At 38.8% G+C, this 20417-nt stretch overlaps 2 protein-coding genes across 2 annotated transcripts in view; one reads left to right on the top strand and one right to left on the bottom strand.

Annotated features, from left to right (window-relative positions):
* pigk (phosphatidylinositol glycan anchor biosynthesis, class K) overlaps nucleotides 1-7156 on the bottom strand; it is a 28391-nt gene extending 21235 nt beyond the window's left edge. Inside the window, exons 1-8 of the mRNA XM_078264415.1 lie at nucleotides 7035-7156; nucleotides 6777-6830; nucleotides 6552-6643; nucleotides 5321-5456; nucleotides 4164-4275; nucleotides 3402-3498; nucleotides 2229-2346; nucleotides 1389-1499 (exon numbers count right to left, since the gene is read on the bottom strand). Of these exons, the coding sequence (XP_078120541.1) occupies nucleotides 1389-1499; nucleotides 2229-2346; nucleotides 3402-3498; nucleotides 4164-4275; nucleotides 5321-5456; nucleotides 6552-6643; nucleotides 6777-6830; nucleotides 7035-7100 (786 nt within the window). The 5' untranslated portion in view covers nucleotides 7101-7156. The remainder of the gene's footprint in view (nucleotides 1-1388; nucleotides 1500-2228; nucleotides 2347-3401; nucleotides 3499-4163; nucleotides 4276-5320; nucleotides 5457-6551; nucleotides 6644-6776; nucleotides 6831-7034) is intronic.
* Nucleotides 7157-9868: 2712 nt separating this feature from the next.
* The window catches only part of ak5 (adenylate kinase 5), a 68878-nt gene continuing 58329 nt past the window's right edge, over nucleotides 9869-20417 (top strand). Inside the window, exons 1-4 of the mRNA XM_078264697.1 lie at nucleotides 9869-10351; nucleotides 11741-11927; nucleotides 14773-14940; nucleotides 18018-18190. Of these exons, the coding sequence (XP_078120823.1) occupies nucleotides 10292-10351; nucleotides 11741-11927; nucleotides 14773-14940; nucleotides 18018-18190 (588 nt within the window). The 5' untranslated portion in view covers nucleotides 9869-10291. The remainder of the gene's footprint in view (nucleotides 10352-11740; nucleotides 11928-14772; nucleotides 14941-18017; nucleotides 18191-20417) is intronic.

Raw genomic sequence — 20417 nt, 5'->3', positions numbered from 1 at the left:
TTTGTGTCTCCTACTTTTCATACCATAGATAGGAGCCAGCTGCATTAAACATGGCTAGAGCTGCAGAGGGAGATGTTAAAATACACGAAAGTGTGTGGAGAAGATTAGAGCCAAGGAGCATGACATTTGTGCACGTCATAATCTATTATAAATCTTTTAGTGCCTGGTGTGTAACCACTGGTTGGGTTAATCCTCTTAAGTGTGTGATTCATCAGTGTGTTGTCGGACAGGGCTCTCCATTTGAAAAGAAAAATGAAATCATTAAACCGAGGTGAATGTTATCTCTATCAGCCAAACAGGACTTGAAAAACACACGACTGGTGGAGGATTTTGTTGGGAAGGTGGAGGCAATTTCTGTTTCATTTCACTTTGCAGACTGGAAAAAAAAAAAAAAAACTTGGTGGGCTTGTCTGGGAAATCCATAGCATCGATCCTTAATTCCACAAAAGCTCAAGAACAAAGAGTGCATCTTGTGAAAGAGGAAAATTGGAAAGAATAATAAGGATTAGTCAGAGCACATTGATTGTGCGAGTAAGGATTTGAGGCGTTTTGATTGTAACTGAGGTTGGGGGTAGGTGGTGATGGGGATGAAGAGTGGTCTCTGCAGCCGTTGTATCTCTGCGGGAGTGTAAAAGATGAAAAGGGAGGTGCTGCTGAGATCGAGCCATGGCCCGGAGCAGCATGTACTCACCATCAACCCCACCATCATGTGTCAAAGGGCAACAACCTTAACACAGTATCAGACATTCTGCTTCAAGTTCAGAGTCCTGTGTGACTTTCATCTGGCTCCTTTAAGACCAGAAATGATAGAACACTAGACAGAGAAGGAAGGCAGGACAGACACTGCCTCACTATTGTACAAAACCCCAAATGCTTTCACAGGCTCTTAGTCAGCCTGCCACAGTCCATAACCACAAAAAATGGATCCTGCATTAATTGTTTTATCAACTAACAATTATTTTATAATGATTAATCTAACAATTAGTTTTTTGGGCTAACAATTAATCCGTATTGAGAATAAGAAAAATGTGTTTATGTAGAACAGACATCTCCTGCTAAAGTACATGCACGCTCACATGACATATAAAGTAGTGCACAAACACTTATATACATCTTATTGGTGTATATGCGGAGCTGACATCTATAGAAGTGAGCATGGTTCACTAGTGCTGAATCTATTAATCAATCCAATTATCACACATTATGTATTGAGCTAAAATGTAAAAATGTTTATCATTGATAGAATTTAAATACTTTTGGCTATTTTCTAACATTTTAGAGATTTAAACAATTAATCTATTAATAGAAAAAACAGAATTGATAATGAAAAAAAAACATGAGTTGCTGCTCATGTTCTCTTATTGGTTAAAAGGCATGCACATCCTCACCAGGTCCTTCATGTTGGCTTTGCTTGCAGGGTGGATATCTTCCAGGAACTCCAGCAGGTAAAAGGTGTAACGGTCCATCAAATGGACTCCTATAGCCAAATCTGGCTGGTGCTAGAAATATAAGAATGACAATATTCAATATCCAACAGCAGTTTATCAGCATAGGTGCTTTGAAAAGTTTGAATCAAAACATATCATCTGAAGTTAGCTAATTTAGCTAATGCTAGTATCATTAGTTGGTTGAAAACACTTGCCCGAGTGACTTTTTAATCTTTCAGGCTGGGTCGTTTTTGAAACAAGAACCCTGTATGTGCACTTGATAGCTACAGACATACATGGTATTGTGCCAAAAAAATGATGCGAAGCAATGATCCATGTAGAAGATATGGAAATAGAGGAGCAGCATTGTCTCATATTGCTGACAGTATAGAGCTAGTTAGTGCTGGTATTTTTCTTATAATATGAAAAAAACACTTGTTATATGGTTCTAACATACTTTACTGCTGTTATAATAATAATAATTTTTCAGTTTTAACTTTTCAAGAGAAAATGACTTTAGGATGGAGACTAATAAACATAACGCTATCTTGGGTAACGTTGACTAGGGCAGCTTAAATGTAAACTCCCCCAAATCCAACATACACTTATTATATCAAAATTGCAGAAATTTGACACTTTAGATTGTATTTTGGGGTGAGTATGTATGAACATAGTCCTCAAGCGTAGTCTTCAGTTGCAATGTGCTATCAAGCCACACTGCTTATTAGAAAACCAGACGAACTGATTGATGAACAAACTGATTTTAATGTAATCTCCTCCATATCAGGGCAGGTAACTCACTGACAGGGAGTCTTCTCCAACTTGACTGCTGGCCAAAGCCATGAGGTTTGGAGAGTAGAACCTCTCATACATGGAAGCGCCCTGACACGTGTCAATGATGAAAAGCAGCTCATTGTACCTGGAAAACACACACACACACACACACACACACACACACACACACACACACACACACACAGATGGGAGAATACACAGCTGGCATATCACTAGCCCATTTGCTCCAATAAAACCTGGGCTAACACTAACCTTCTAATCATCTTTCATACTGCAGTTGCCATGGTGACCAAGAAAACAGCTTAATTCAGTCCCTCTAACACCCACGCACAGTTTCTCCCTTCCTCAGTCGCTCCTTCCTTTTCCTCGATTAAATAGAGAATTCCATTTAAGTTCTTTCCCTTGTTTAGGCAAACGTGATAAGACTTTCATATCCAGTTGACTGAACTGAATTGATTTTGGGACGATGAAGGGAGGTGGCCAAGTCTCTATGGTGACTTTAATTTGGCAGTTCAAGCCTGCAATTATTACATCAGCATCACTAAGCTTTTATCTAGCAGCCTAGGGCATGACTGCAACCCAGACACTCTCTATTGATAGGTTTGGAGGACAATAGATGCGCCGGTAGCAGAAAGCCACTTTTGCTCATTTAGTGTCTCGCAATGCACATATTAAACATTACAGCACCTTAAAAAGCAACAGATTCCATTTATAAACAGAGACAGGTTCTCCTTCCTTAGAGGTTTTGTTAATATATGTATAACGGTCCCCTTGCTGTTATAGTGTTATATGATGCGTTTCTTTAGTTTATTAGGTCTTGCAACTACGGAAAGTTTCAACAGCACTAACACTGACAAAATTCTGTTGCACTGTCAAGGCCATATAGCGTTAGTGAGTCAGTTCTGCTGTGGCTTCACTGTTGGGTGTAGTTACAGGTGCAACAGAGCACACTTCTGACCACATCCAACTCCTTGGGTGTTTAGATATGCAACTCTAAACTAAGGAATATGTAGTATGAACTTATTTACCAAGAAGTACATTAGCACCTAAATTTTGACTGCTACATTGAATGTTACATACCAACTACTAAAGGGACTTAGTAGGAGAAACACAGTATTTAATGTTTCTTCACAAGGACCTTTCCCAGCTTATTTTTACGTCACTTCCCAGTTTATTTACCTTCTTTTCTGCCACATCTGCTCAAAAGCATCAGCCAGTTCCACATTACTTATCTCCTCAGAGTCCTGGAACTTCAGAAAGCCATTTCCGCCATGGCCTGTTAAACAAACACATATTATAAATAATTGATTCATCTCTGATTCATAATGCAAAAATATGATATTGAATGGAAAATAACAACATGAAAAGGGCTGGCAGCAGTGTGCGCACTGTGTGGGAGGAAACAAATAAAACAGACGTGTGTCTACATTCAGCCACAGAAAAATACTCTTTCAACTTCAAAACTATGTCTTTAAAATACATCACAAGAGAGTGTAAAAACACACTTGCATGATGCTATGTACATATTGTGAATATGTGGTCGATAATGCTCAGCATAGCAGGAATCAATTTACAGCATCCTCATTGTGATAGCCTTTTTCAGCCTTTTGCATTTTGATTGTGGTGAAACATTATAAAAAAAACATTAAAATACTGTCAATTTCTTTTAATTTTACCTAATGGGCCAAGTAAATTGTTTTGTGGAGAATTCACCTACATGAACTGTAGCCATTAGGAGTACCTTTGCATCCACTCTCTGGAAAAATGTAAGGAGTCTTTAACTAAAGCAGAGTTGTAGACACTGTAGGAAAAGTGCATACGCACCAGTGCTTCAGTTATAAAAAAAAAAAAAAAGCTTCTATCACTGAGCATGGCACATTAATTAATTAAATATAAAGAGTGTAAGTGGAGTATTTGAGGGGGGATTTGTCCTTTAATTACCTGTTAGATATATGAGGATGTTGCTCCGGTCATCAGAGAGGAGGCGTTTTGAGCGTGGAGTGCTGGGGGGCAGTCTGCCAGTCAAAACACGCAGGAAGTTCTCCACCGTCACCTGAAATGTGAGTAGTATATGGCAATGATTTTCATAACCTAGCATGGATTGGAAGAGATACATTATTTAATGTGCATCTTATAATTTAATGCACATAGACAGAGGATTATTAAAACAGTGAGGACTGTATATTTAATCCAATCAAAACACATTTCACAAACTAAATGTTTCATCTGCATCAGCCAGGTCAGTATGCAGCAACTGCTCTACTTATCTTTTAATTAAACTGTCATAATCAATTACTTATTGTATTATTTTCTTCTTTTTTCCCCTCTTGGTCTTTATCAGCTTTTCTTGCACACGATTACCTTTTGACAGCAAACACTGATCGGTGGTGCAGTGTTCATATTTAAAAGACCAGTACAAAGCAAAGCAAATAATCAAATACAAACTGTGATAAAGAGTGGTTACGCCACTGGGGCTCTGCTTTGTTGTAACAAACAAAACACTTGGGTGCTCCTCTATTTGAGAATGCAAATGTTATCAAGTAATTTCCTGCTCAACAGACGAACACTGCACAAACAATGTTGACAATAGCCCCCTCTAATTCCCTAATGCACCTGTATTATAGCTGCCTACAAGTGATGGTATATAGTACTAGTACTATATAAAGCAGGTAAAATACGAGATGGGATACATCCACCTTGCAGTTGGCAAGATATGCAAGTTACACATTTCAGATTTTAACTGAGTAAAGTATCCATGTCCCTTTACCAATGTCTTTAATAACTGTACCTGAGTTTTAAAAGAAGATATTATGATGGTTCAAACTATCGCCAATGGAGTAAGAATGCGTTTTGCTTCCAATTTAAGAAATGTTTTTTGAGGGTTTTTTTTTTATCCTTGTGGAGCGATCTGTCTTTTTCAGCCTTCAAGATATTGACATGTAGAAATTAGACTTTGAAAATCCTGAGGCCGGTGAAAAATTTACTGATTTAAACAAACAGACTGTAAAGAGAAGAACTGACTTGGTGAGAAAGAGATTTTTACAGTTTTGTGTGTGTGTGTGTGTGTGTGTAACTGTCTGAGTGCAATGTGAACTGACTTCATATCCTCGGTAGTCCACCTCCACGTCGTCACCGTACACATTCAGCTCCATGTTCTTGTGGCTGAACACTGTGGCAGGTTTGGGGTTTCTGTGGTTACAAGCCATGTCATCAGCCAGCATGAGAACTATGTGGCTGGAAAAAGAGAAAATGACAGAGACCATTCAAAATGATTACATTAGAAAATAAGAGAAAAGGACAAATGCTGTACTCATGTTGTCAAACACATGTTGCAGGCACCAGTTAATAAGGGGAAGCATACATTTACTTTCCTGATATAAAGTACCTACTTGGTGTGTCATCTTATCATAATATAATGTGCAGAATAATATGATTGACTTAGTCACAGTGGTATTGGTGCAGACACTAATTAACAATGTTAACTATGAATGACAGTGCATGTAAATAAATATAAAAGCAGCAGTGTGTGACGATCTTGTGCTTTAAAAAGCAATGACAATGTTAATATTTTTCATTAGAAGCACCCGATTGCTGCTCCTTTTAGCTTTATTCTAGCCAGGATGAAAAGGCCTCTGAAGCAGCATTTAGCCTATCATGATGCACAGAAATACATCACATTGACTGAGACTGAAGACGTTTTTTTTTAGAGTTAACAGCTGGGAACCACATCAGGCTGGGAGAGCGGCCTACATTTGACTCATTTAATGACAGGACAAACTTTTCTTAAAACATATTTGTACTTAGCTGAGGACACCCTAAGAGAAAATCCCTGGTATCCCCATGATTTGTCTCTCACTCGCTTTCCTGTTAATCTCTACAGCTCCACTCTGTGTAAGGCAAAGTAGCCCAAAATGTTTAAACATAGAATGTTGAAGAAGAGCTTTATGAACTTTTTATTAATTTGTTTTTGTTCTACACCTCAGGATGTGTGTGAGTGTGTTCACAGAATTATAAACTATTTCCCCCCTCTACTGTAAAAACTACACTCAAATAACAACAACCATACAGTCAGATGACTACTTGAAAATCAGGCAGATAGAAAATTGTAATTGCAGTGCGTGCATGTTCTAATGTTTAGCAACCCCCAACATATCGAAAGTGGAGACCATGACGATAAGAAAAGGCTTACATCTGCTCCTAAACATCAACACCTTATGACTATACCTTTTTCAATGCATGTATGTACCTCTAGATTAATATCCCAATTGAATATCTAAAGATGACACAATAAATAAGACACAATAAGGACACAAATGTTATCACCGTTACCTGTCAGGAATGCCCAGCCTTTTAACACTTCTGTAGACGGACAGAGTATTGGCCACATGACGGTAGTTGAACCAGAATCTCGATGTACACACCTGTGTATCAAACACACAGCCGGTTTATAAGCCACAAACATGTTTCTGCTGCTCCCATCTTTAATGCAGGAAATCAATTAGCATCTACCCAGCTAAAGATGTAACGTTAACGTTTAAATCAATGAATATTTACCAGAACAGCCCAGTTGTTAGTATGACCACTGCTGAAGAACTGCCCTGCGTTCTCCTGCGAAACAAGTGGAGGAAAATGATTAATTGTATGTATTTTTTTTAATCTAGTTTCGGCTTAAAGAAGCAATCAGACGCATCACCAAAACAGCTAGCATGACAGCAAAGAAGGCTAACATGGGAACGACATTTCAGGTATTCAACATCAAACAAACTAATTGGCGGAGTATTCATTGCTGCATGTTAAAGAATATACACTCACCTCGATGTTAATGCTGTTCGCTGATAAGAATGTGGAAAATAAGCTGAAAAAAGTGAGTATTTTCATTGTGCAACAATGTGCATCAAGGAAGTGCAAACCGGCTGCTCCGCCCAGCAAGTACTTCCGGTGGGAGACATTTCAAAATAAAAGCTTCGGTATGGGAAACCTAGATGGATTAAAACCATTAAAATTCACTTGTAGAAAAAGTGCACGTGAAGGTCTCAGAAAGATGCTTTACCTCAGGATTATATGCCAAGACATTTACAAATATGTCACTGACATATACTGTAGATCATAAGACATTTTCTATTTCTATTTTCTAACGTAAAATAAAATGGAATATGGGTCTCTGGAGAATATTTCCTTTCTTTTTTTGTCGATCCTCATAAAGTGCCCATATACGGCATGCCAAATCTTTTTAGCGGAAAAAATAAAAACATTAATAACAGATACACATACAGTATGCAAAACGCAAACATTGCATACATGTTAGTTGTAAGAGAAAGAATGAAAAATAAATAAATGAATTAAAATGCAAAACTCTGTAAAGCACTATAGAGCATACGTATTGTACATAAGAAGCTAATTTTAGTTGATCTAATCCCCATACACCTTTTGGTACAAATGCTTATGTACTTAATGGCTCACTGAAAACTATAAACTATATAACTAAAAAAATATATTGTGTTTTCTTGTGACGTGAAATATGATGGGTTTTTTTTGTGTGAGAAATGTGTGAAAATATTCTATATTGTATTTTAATTAACCTAATATTGGTGGATCAGTGCTGATAAGATTGCTGAGAGTGATGATAAGCTTTATGTGGTTAACAGGTGGTGCAGCTTGTGTGTGTGGCTTATCATTACATGGACAGATTTTTTTGCGGGAGTGAAGCTAATGTCAAGAGAACCAAGATTGTAATAACAGTGAGTTCATATGAGTTGCGAGAGGCACTCAATGGGATATCATGGGGAAATGATTTTAGGGACTTGCAAATTGGATTTCACTGTTTTTGATTTCTATTGTAGCAAATGTGTTCATATTGCTGGAAGGTCTTCATCCAGTCCCCTTTAGAGTCATGTCTTCTTCTAGTTTTTTGGTTATGGTTTTGTTTCTGGACTGTTCTTACCAAAGTTCATAGGCACATTCTATTTATTGTGGCATTACAATGATTTGTGTGCTGTAGTAATTTATTAAAATATGTTTTGCATTATGTGGCAATTCATTTTTAAGTATAAGTAAGCCACTTAAGTGGTTACAGTACACAGATGACTGCATGTCTAATTCAGCGAATCATTATTTGTATATGGCAGATGAAAAAAAGCAGATTAGACATCAAGTGATGCTGACAGCTTCATATTCAAATGCCCTCTTCAGCTCATTGGTAAGGGCCTTGGAAATAAGAAGTGACATTTAGATCACAGGCAGCAGATGTCAAAATGCATGTCATGTTACTGCTGAAGAAACCTAGGTGTCTGGGACCCTTGGCTGCAGTACAAGGTGAAGCTATGAAAAAACATGTCTTTCATGTAACATTACAAACAGAAGGTCTACTAGAAAAGCTGCATCAAAATCAGTTTTGACACACCGCAGAGCGCCCATACAAGTCTGCTTACCACTTTAATCCTCTGGACGTCTATTCCTACACACAGAGCTCATCACAGTAATGCCCTTATCCAAATGCATCACATTGGAAAATAAAAAGGCATGAAAAGTTCTCCAACAAAACAGTTCTGGGTTGCATAAATCTTCATTATTTTATTTTAAAATGTTCATTAAATTAGCATTTTCCATTTTGCCCTCAGCAGTGACTGATTCTCGGTCATGCATGAAATGTTATTCAGATGGAGTGATCCTCACTTTCTAACACACTGATGTCACTGAACTAATCTAAAGTTGTTCTCTGATAAAACCAACGAGGAAACTTAAAGCCAGCTGTCCAGTTGTCAAGAGGGTAAGTGGACTATAAGGATCATGGGACAAACCAGGCAATCAAAGTGGCATATTCTTGTGTTGCCTAAAAAGCCTTGACTGTTTGTTTACATGCTAAAGATATGCATTGTTATACAAGTTAAGTGACTTGCAATGATGACAAATCCTCTTAGTGTCAAAATGTTGAGCTTGAAGATTCAGTCTTGACAAGAGAAATGAGGATTGAAGCACATATGCTCAGGAAGGCCATTATATGTGGTTGAAGTGCACCTTGTGTTTGGATTTTTTGTCAAGTGTCAAACTGGTTACAGTGCAACTCTGCCCCTGTTGTTTTCTGGTTTTCTGATTTGGGAAAATACCCATTCATCCCCTTAAAGGCAAAACCACCTAAATTAAGAATTCCAATATGTTGTTTTCATGACCCAGGAAAGTCCAATCAGTATTTGTGAACATGAGCTACTTTCTCTCAAAGCCAGAAACAAGAGAATTAAGTCTCAAACTTGTGAGCTCATCAAGTATAAAGTCTGGAGCTGCTCCATAGACAATGAATGGGAGACTGATTTGGTTTTCTTTTTAATACCCAGATGAGCTTCATTCTGTTGTATAGTGCGCAGTTATGAAAAAGAAAATGTACACATATACTCAGAACATTCCCCTGGGTGCTCTCAGTGTCCTCTATAACATATTGGCAACTTATTGTCTATGGAGCAGTTCCACACTTTATACTTGATGACATCACATATTTGAGTTTTAGCACTCTGGTTTTAGGATTTGGGAGAGAGCTTTCATGTTAACTAATATTTTGGGCTGTCTTAGACCATAGTCAACATGTAGCCTATTGATTTCGAAAATGGGCGTGGTTCCCCTTTAAAAGTCCCTACTAGAGGATCATAACGCACATATTTACAATAATTCCTTGTTCTCTGAGTTACTGTTACTACAATATCACTACCAAGTTTCCAGGCTATATCCTTGTGAAAAACGCCATTACGAGGCGGTGCGTGCGTTATTTGGCACAGCGCGCGACCTCTGTGCCAGCGTCAAGGCGCACATGGTGCGTGCTGGAAGCAGAGCGCTGTAGGAGGAAAGACGGACGAGCCGCGCATCCGCATCACCGAGAAGGGTGGCGTTGTGGCATCGCCTGCAGGAATCCAGTTGTAAAGTCCACACACGGGGCAAAAATGCGCTGAGGGGAACTGTCTGGAGCTCTGTTGGTAACCAAATTATACCTTACGGCACTGAGACATCTAAAGAAGAAGAAGAAGAAAAAGAAGAAGAAAGCACGCTACGGACAAGTTGTGATTTCAGAGGAAATCCGACTGGAGATGAATACCAACGATGCCAAGGAGTATCTCGCACGGCGGGAGATACCTCAACTATTTGAGGTGAGAGATGCTCTTTGTGGGGATGAGATACGTGCCGATTTGACAGTGTGATTTTTACACAAATATTCATGTTACTCATCGATGCCTGTCAGAGTGGCGGCAAAGATCTCTTTGTAATATGTAATACATCTTGTTATGGCTGATGGACTTGCGAACATGCTCCTACTTCATCAGTCGTGTTTCTCATGTAAATTACTAGTTTAATCAAGACTAGTAGTTTACATGAGAAACACGACTGATTGATCATTTTACAAACTGCTTCAATGTGTTCTTATAGTATAATATGTAATCATAATTAGTTAAAATGCAAATAAACCGAATATGACGTCCTCCTTTGCATAATTGCAAATTCATTATTAGAATGATTTTCTTAATACATTAAGATGCTCTCAGCTGGAGACTGCATTCTTTTAACATGAAAAATTAAAACAACATTCAATGTCTATAATGCATTTTAGAAAGGAAAATACAATTATGGCAGAAACGAATATAATGACATGACAGGGATATTAGCGATATATATTGGTGGTTGAGAAGGTGTCTAAAAATTTACCATTAATGAAGTATCTACAGGATTATTATACAATACGGTAAAAACGTGTGTAAAATAAAGACAGCTTAGACTCTCTAAGCAGCATAGACAGAAATATAACAATGAAGTATCATTAATTTTTTGAGGGGGAAGCAAATTGGCTCATCCACTTAATTAGACTCAATGCCAAGTGTAGTGCAACTAATGTTTGCAAGCAATCACTACTTGTTTATTTACAGACACAAACTTACACTGACCAGTGAAGTGACACATCATTATCACCATCATAACTGCACTGTACATTTACTGCTTCTCCTATCAAAGTGTATTCCTTATCAATCAGCTAAATAGGCACATCAACTTGTTTTCAGTTGGGAGAAGCTTTGTGTTCCCATGCTGCTGGCGATGGGAGTTGTTAGTGAGAAGGGTGGGGATGCAATAGGAAGTCCCAGAGAAAGGTTATTGTTTTAAAGCATTCAGGGTTGAGGTAGACAAATGTCACACAACCATACCCTTGACTTGTGTTTTGGCGTGGAGTTCCTTCTCACATTCATCACCAGTGATAGGCTTTCCTCCTCACCAATAACAGCCTGGCAAATAAACACAGAACCCTGATTACCAATTTCATAGGCTTCTGACAAAATTAGATATTTTGTTTCCCTGGTGGAGCCAAGCCAAGGAAACCAGATCTGCACTTCAAAACTTCACCTCATTAAAAGGCGGGCTGCTCACCACTGCCAAGCTATCAAAGAACAACATATCATAAAAAGATGTAGTGATGCCAGAACCAACATCTCCTCCCTCTCGCTTATTCTCCCTCTGTACCTCATCACATCCTTCTCCATTGTTTTCTCCAGAGCCTGCTGACAGGTTTGATGTACTACCGGCCTGATGACCCCATCGACTACTTGGAGGGCTGTCTGAAGAAAGCCAGGGACCTCGGAGGACCAGACAAGGTGCGGTGGGATACCTTTGTGGCCCAGGAGAAAAAGTCTCTTCCCCCTCTCAACGGCGGCCAATCACGCAGGTCCCTCCTCAGAAATGGTGAGCAGTGAATGCTGATTGTACAGTACAGTGGAGCACATTAGAAACACAGACACACAGAAAATTAATCTGGAACAAGTTTTATATATATATATTTGACTTCTTTCCAAGAATGCTAGCAGCAGAACATCTTACTCTCCTACACAGTCACAACTGGCTCACTGTTTGAACAGGAAAGGTTGTTGACATTTGTACTGTTTTTACAAAAATTACCAGAAGTATTAGTTGAGACACCAGAGTTCATACACACACACACACACACACACACACACACACACACACACACACACACACACACACACACATACACACAAACACACACATACACACACACACAACAATGTAAAGTTTAGAAGCAACCACTGCTGTTGCTTTCAAACCTGTCAAACCAACATGTTAAAAAACAGCATTCAGGGTGCAGATCTCAGCCTGTGCTGCCTTCACTGACCTGTCGCAGCCTGTTACCATCAAGGGGGTAAGCCTCTCCCCAGAACGCTTAGCTCCTATGGGTGCCATTTTGATGCTACCAAGCCATCACCTCCCGTTAGCATTCCATTGACTGCCATTCATTTTGGTGCCACTTTGACAGCGAATAACTTTACATCTGAAGCGTGTAAAGACTCTATTTGTCCATTGTTTATTTCTAAAGAAACACGAAAATGTATAAAAAGCTCCATTACCTTGTATCTCACGTTATGGCTCCATAGCAGACATTTTGTGAAAATAGGCTAAAGATTGTGTCATAACCACGCGACTTACTGTCGCATAGTAGAGGAATTACCGTATAGTACAGGAGAAGCTTGCAGGTAGTTTTGACTTACATTAGCTGTTTAAGTTTAATTACTAATGTTAACTAGCATTTTAGTTAGCAATAATTAGCCTGTGCCTATGTTATCTCCTTACATATACCTACGCTCTCCGTCTCTGCAAGATTGGGAATGATTGAGATTTCTCTTGGCACAGCTACCAGAAGACTTACAACTTTCAGACAGGTTGCTCACATCACATCTACGTCTTCGAGCTCAGTTGGAGGCTGCGCAGTAACGCTCAGCCATCACCGGAAAAGTGCTTCTAATATCATTCACTAGTCTCCGTCCAGAGCAACGGGATCTGTTGGTCCAGTTTATATACTGTCTATGGTTACCGTGCAGTAAAGGACAGTTGAACGTGTGTAGTTAATCATTCACATGAGTGGGGATACCAAACAGCTCTTTACTCATCAATTATTGATTCCAGCTGTGGTTTCCAGCAGGTCTAACCAATGCAGGAAGATAAGTATTTTGAATTTGCGGAGCAAAGTTGACTACTGCTCTTGTATGCTAATGTCATCTTTTATTGGCAGTTTTATTAGGTCTATTTTAAATTCAAACATTTACTTCTTTATTTGATGATGGATGTGAAGCATATCAGCAATGTACATAGGAACTGCCATAATAATAGATGTGAGTCATGCAAATAGAACAGAGTTACGTGTGTGAATAAAAACTTGTTTTGCATCTTTAAAGCAACACTAGAGCACTTTTCCCACTTCGGTCCCCCTACAGGTTGGAAGCGGAATTGTCCATTACCGCTGTCATAATGTGTCATTATATCGGTCTTTGGTGTTTTTTGCCCCCAACGTCTCCTCCCAGGCAGTGCGGCAATGGTTATGTTTAGGGTTAAGGTTAGGGTTAGCTGCCTGGAAGGCACCTTTGGAGGCAAAAAACACGATCGAGCCATTATATCTCATTCGAACTACAGATCCGCTCTGGCAAACTTGCATAATGTAATGTAACGGACAATTCCGCTTCCAACCTGTAGGGGGACCGAAGCGGAAAAAGTGCTCTAGTGTTGTTTTAAGTTTATATGAGTGATGTGTCTATAAGCTACATAACAATGCAGACAGTAACAGATATTTCATATAAAAGAACTTCACAGTCAAGAAGTGTTGAGGGCTGACTGCTTTAAGAAATGTACCCAACTTAGATGCCTGAAAACGTTGCCAGCTGCAGTGTTTAGCTGCTGGGAACTGCAGCCTAATCAGGGATAGAGATTCCTGTTGTCCCGTGATTCCCCTCTCAGCTGAAAGCTGAATGTTAAATCTGCCATGTTATTAAACGTTTGCTGGAAGGGAATGCTGTTCTCACCTCCAAAATTATTCAGATCTCGTCCTGATTGACTGCTCAATGTCTTAGAAATGTTAAAAGGGTAAAAGCAAGCCTTAAAATTCACGCAGGTTGGGCAGCATTAGTTGTAATTTGCAACCTTCTGTGTGTTTTGCTAAATTGTTTGCGTAAAATAGCTTCTCTGTTCTCCTCAAATTCAACAAAACCTCTATTTACATCTTTGGTACATGTGTTATTGGTAAAATTGCAAGATCATCCTCATTCTTATAATAGAGTGTAAGGAGATAATATTAATTCTGCATGTAAATTATAGCAGTTCTGCTCCCTTGGAATAGCACGCAGTGATGATTTCTATCTTTGGTAAATGTGTTATAATCAGTGCTTTCATCACCAGAGACAGCTGTATAATTGCAATAAGCAATGAATTCATCATAATAAGACACTTTCATCTCAAATTTACTGTGATTGTTAAAACGGCATGAATTTCTTTGGTTTTTGTTCTGAAATTTGATTCACAGTTTGAAGTAATGTAACATATGCACCTTTAAAATGACTGACAGCACAATAATGGTTGATAATTATATTTAAATTAAGATTTTTAATGGTGTATTTTAAGGCTTTTGAAAAGAGTTCTTCATCAATACTTTAGAAAAAAGCTGACACATTTTCATCTGTGTGTGTGTGTGTGTGTGTGTGTGTGTGTGTGTGTGTGTGTGTGTGTGTGTGTGTGTGTGTGACAGTGTTGCCCGACAGTCCCAATTTTCCCTACAGACGCTATGACCGCCTCCCTCCCATCAGCCAGTTTTCCATCGAGAGTGACTCGGACCTGTCAGAGACCGCAGAACTCATAGAGGAATATGAGGTGTTTGATCCATCCAGACCGCGACCCAAAGTCATCCTCGTCATCGGTAAAGGACCAGTGCACCACACCAAAACTATAAATATCTGTGCACTTACAGTACATAACACAGCAATTAGGAAACTTTGGGGCAAAAATGTCTTCTCATCTGATGTTTTACATTTGAAGCTGCTCATCTGGATTCCTGCTGACTCATGTTTTCCATTAGATAAGACTAGGCGATCCTTTTATGTGTAAACATAGAAAAACACTGTGTGTCTATTTAATGCTTCTGATGAGAGCGTAATCTATTAATATAAACAGCTTAACAAAATAAAAAGTTTATATCAGCCTCGCTGATGATCTAAAAATAAATGGCCTGGATGGGAATCTATGAGTCGGGGATTGTGTGTACATGTACACATTTTGAACGTAGGTATCTTGTCCTGCATGCACGTAACCCTGTGCAATCTGATCGCCGTAACTCAGTTTATTTGACTTAGAAAGGGTTAAAGTGAAATGAAATGAAACACATTGACCAGTTACTTACATATTGATGAGTCACAAACATTATACAATGATAATCGTAAAAACAATATAACTACACGTCACTGTAATGCAGTAGTATATACAGTAGCTAACATGTAAGCTGAAATAAAGGAAATACGTAATGTAGTTACACAGTGTACGTAATATAACCTATATTGTTTATCTAAATAAACTAAAATATACTTACATGTAGCACAACCCAAGATAATAGTGAAAAAACTAGCTTACTGAAGCATACTGTCAGTCTAATATGAGCTATCAATCATCATCAAAAATACATATTGCACATCAAACTTACTGACAATAATTAACAAAGATATAAGAACAGTATGTCAGCATCTATTTCACATACCGAGAAGGCATGGACCGTCGAACATTGAAGCGGATAGTATGGAGAAATGATAACACAAACTATGAGGCTGTCCTGCTCACATTTAACTTGCTGACTAAATCCCATGGTGCAAAAGTCCTACAGTTCTTAAAGTAACACACACGCTTGTGGAACAAACTACTGCCAGCAATGGGAGACGAAAAACATTTAAGTGAACTAATGTCCTGATGGGGACAGAACAGTAGTCCTGCCTCTCTGTTGGTATCAGCAGGGGAGATCTTGAGCATGTCACTCACTGTGTTAGACACTTGTGCTCTCTTAATCTAATTTCCTTGATGGGCCTGCATTAACCTGTCAAATACATTCATTCATCTTATGAATTAAGCATGGCAGCTGCACAATAAGAGTAATGACACTGGTTGAGCTGGACTGAAAAAGGCTGCTATTTATAAACCCTCTTGAAAATAGTTTATTTAGGTTTTAAATAAGCAAGAAAATGACTTTGATGTCTGTTAAAAGCTCTTAAAAAAACCTCTGCTGCAGTATGTTTTGATTTTTTGTTTGTACCTGGGATGTTCACTGTCTGTCTGTAGTGTGGATGATAGTTATTTGTCCTTGCAGCACAAAGCCAGTTCCTATCTCATCTTTGTGAGCACATTGTGCCCTATTTTAAAGGAAAAACAGGATTGCAGCAGCTGTCATCTCTTTGGAGGATTTGCTGCAAACGTTTTGAGAGAGAGAGACAGATTGACAAAGACATTTGTTGTCAGGAAGAGGCTGGGTCGAACATTACAAAATACTAAGATGTTGAATAATTAAATTAGCTAAATACGTATAGAGTAGAGTATCTCTCTGATCCTCCTACCACTTCTCTCTACTGCAAAACTTTATCTTTTCTAATATACAACGTGACAAGAATATTTTGTTAAATCTGTTGGCTTTTTCATGTGACATAAGAAGAAAAACACAGATAGGCCTACAGTTAATATCATGAATGATGGCTGCATTACATGTATGGCTTCCAGTTCGAGGGTACTGGTATTACACATGACTCACAATGCTTACTTTGCCTCCTCGTCTCCTCTATCCTCGTGTCTCTTCCTAGCCTCCTCCGCTCGCATCTCAGGTGGGAGGGGCTAAGACGCGAGGAGAGGAGGCGAGGTGAGGAAAGGAATCGAGGATGTACAAACTGAGAAATAAGAAGAGGGGCTTAACTGAACTGGGTCATTGTTACCGTTATTAGTTGCACCTGTGCTTTTCTTGCTATAATAAGTCAAAATGTCTGATTATTAGCCCCAACTGTAAGATTAACCCAGACACTGACACATAGGGTAGGGTTCTTTTTACACAATTACTAACATCACTTGGGATTCAGTTTAAGGACAAATACAGTAACTTTGAAACTTTTACACTTGGGTGCACACTCTTCTCCTCTTCCCTAAAAAAAAATCACAAAACACATTGATGGAATAAATTACCCACACAGCTTTGTTCTCTGACTAATTTCCCTTCATTCTGTTCTGGCTTTCAAACAGGAGCAATTTTTGTGTGGTTGACATTTCTGTGGTAACAGTAGCATCTCTGAAATCCTGGAATGAAACACAGTAAAAGCAGCATTCAGGTTGTCAGATGGCTTTTACAGGCCTTTCACAACTGACAGCTCGAATAGTATGTCTATCTTGCACCATTTAAACATTATTGCTAATGACTGGATTCTCTAAAGGCAATTTCATTCCAAAATATCAACTTTATATGGTTTTGACTTGCACTTTTCAATTTTGGAGGACTTGAGGACTGATCATTTTATGTGTAAAATGCAGCTGCACTAAGATGTTAGGCAAACCCTACAAATATTGGTAATGATGTCAACTAAACTATCCAGCATTAAGCTAATAAGAGCTGTCTTTTCCTGTTGTCGCTCCTCTGCACATCCTTTTTCCTCTTGAAATGGAGAGATAAAACAACAAGAGGATTTGGTAGCAAATGTAGGAGGTTCACACATACCTGTTTCTCTCATCATCACCCCCACATGCCCTTCTCCCCCGCAAAACACACACAAGCAGTAACACACAGTTACAAAGTTGCAAACATGCAAAGTCATGCACACACACACACACAAAGTCTCACATAGTCTGGGTTTCTCTCACCAATACACATGCGCCTACGCTAACACACCCCCGCACACAATGTTTCACACTCACACAGACACATTTCACACACACGACAACATCTCTCCCAAAACATCAACAGCTCTCCCTGTGTTATAGGTGGCCCTGGCAGCGGCAAAGGAACACAGAGCCTGAAGATTGCTGAGCGCTACGGCTTCCAGTACGTGTCCGTGGGCGAGTTGCTGAGAAAGAAGATGATCCACAACGCCACCAGCAACAGAAAGTGGAGCCTAATCGCTAAAATCATCACCAACGGAGAGCTGGCACCACAGGTAGCAGAGAAACAGAGGAGAGGGGGGTATTGCTTGTGTGTGTGTGTGTGTGTGTGTGTGTGTGTGTGTGTGTGTGTGTGTGTGTGTGTGTGTGTGTGTGTGTGTGTGTGTGTGTGTGTGTGTGTGTGTGTGTGTGTGTGTGTGTGTGTGTGTGTGTCCAGTCACTCGCAGGTCATTATCACAGCGTGCATGTAAGAAGGGACTAATTAGCAGCATCCATATCACAAGCATGCTGCAGAGAGGGATGCTCATCTGTCTTATTAGCATCCTTGTTTACAAGATAATGATTCTGCCAGAGACGAAAATGGGCACAGACCCCATGTGGTTGTTTGTGCTCGATTCATTCAAACACTGTATATAAAACAAACATGATGTCTTTACACTTCCCAGTTCAATGTGTGTATGAACTTAAAATTAAAACGATTCAAATATAAATTGTACGTTTTCAAGGACAGAGGAATGACTAAACCGTTAAATATAAATAACCAGAAAGGCTTTTCTATTCATGTTTAAGACCATTACAGTGACAACCAATCACATATACTAATTTACTTTCTAAGAAAACCATATATATATTTTTTTATTATTATTTCCTTTAATCCAGACAGCCATTAGTTTTAGGTCATTTAGGGATAAAAAAGAAACCTGTAGAAAGACTTGATTGTCAAGACAGTTTAATTGCCTTTATATATTTATTTATTTTTGTTGGCCAAAGAAAGAGTATCATGGTGATGCAGTTGGATTTAAGACCCATAATCTGTGGTAAAATATTAACCTTGACAAAAAATAAATATGAACTGTTTGATTGAAAGATAAAAAGTTCCTATGAGGTTAAAAGCTGGAATTTATCTTATATATGAAATGCCATGAAACAAGTGATTCTGGTTGTCTGTTTGATTGACATAATGAAAACACCTTAGAGAGGGGCCTTTACTGTCAACATGGGCACCATGATGCATTTGGTGATGCAGCGAGGTATAAGGCTGTAACACGGACACCAAGCACCCGCCTGCTTCATGTCTGGCAGTTTTTAGCTTGCGGCCCTCATGAATTACCTCAATAACTGCCCACATCATCATTTATCATCCCTTCCTTACCTGTTTAGCACAACGCCACATCTCCCATCTGGCCGATCACCAGATGTCAGTCCAGGAACCAGTGAGATAAACAGCAAAGTAGGCAAAGCTGCAGACATATTAGACGTGATGAAGTGAATTGTGTGGCTGTTGGGCATTTCATTTCCTGCCATGATTAGTAAAACAAAGTAGAATTTGGTTTCTTAATGATTCTGTATGTAATGATGAGAGGAAGAGGCAAGATACCCTTGGGTATATGAGAAGACTGTTACTCAGAAGCTCTAAACAGGAGCCTTGATGACAGCGTTGCTTGTGTACGTGTTTGATGATGTGTTTAGTGACATATTACAGATTCATAGCTTGTTTTTAGTGGTGTCAGAAGTTATAGATTGTATTCTCCCCTTTTATACCATATGATCCAAATAGCTTTATCGATTATCAATTTAAAAACAATTGACAGTTAATACTAGGTTCGTGCAAGAAACGGATGTTTACTTGGAGAGTTATGTTTTTAAGAGCAATTTAAAGAAATTGTTTGACATTTCTTGCTGAGAGTAGGATAAGAAGATTGATAGATCTCATCTTATTCTCAGGCAAGGAAGCGTATTTCCCAAATATATCAAAATATTTCTTTAATGACATATATCTATAATTTAGGCATTTCTCTCTATAAGTAGGCTGGAAAAATCCATGCATTTCTTCTTGTACCTCAAGGACTGTAACTGTGCTCAGCTGTGCAGATTCTTCAGTCCCGCAAACTTGAAGTTATTGCTGTTTGACTGTAAATCACTGCAAGGTCATATGACTCAGTATTTATTTGAACTTCTGTTCCCTCAGAATTCCCACAAGTCTCCACATTAGAGGATCTTGGATGTTTGACAGTCTGGTCTAAAATTAAAAACTAATTGCACGTTTGCTTTTACATCATCAGACTGTGGACATTTCTTTTTGACGATGGTTCAGCAGGATCCAGTGCGTTGTAAAAAGGCAGCTGAAAATACCCATTTATACTGTGTGGGCCTTTAAAGGTCCAGTGTGTAATGTGTGTAGTTGTTCATTATCAAAATCTGTGTTGCCCGTTCATAAACTTGTCCTTTTTCATGAATATTTACCACCACCATCAATTCCAAGTATTCCTTTTGGCTTGAAGT

This window comes from Sander vitreus, chromosome 12 (genome assembly GCF_031162955.1).
Source record: "Sander vitreus isolate 19-12246 chromosome 12, sanVit1, whole genome shotgun sequence".
NCBI lineage: Eukaryota > Metazoa > Chordata > Actinopteri > Perciformes > Percidae > Sander > Sander vitreus.
The sequence above is the reverse complement of the archived record's forward strand: the minus strand, read 5'-3'. Positions and strand labels throughout refer to the sequence as shown.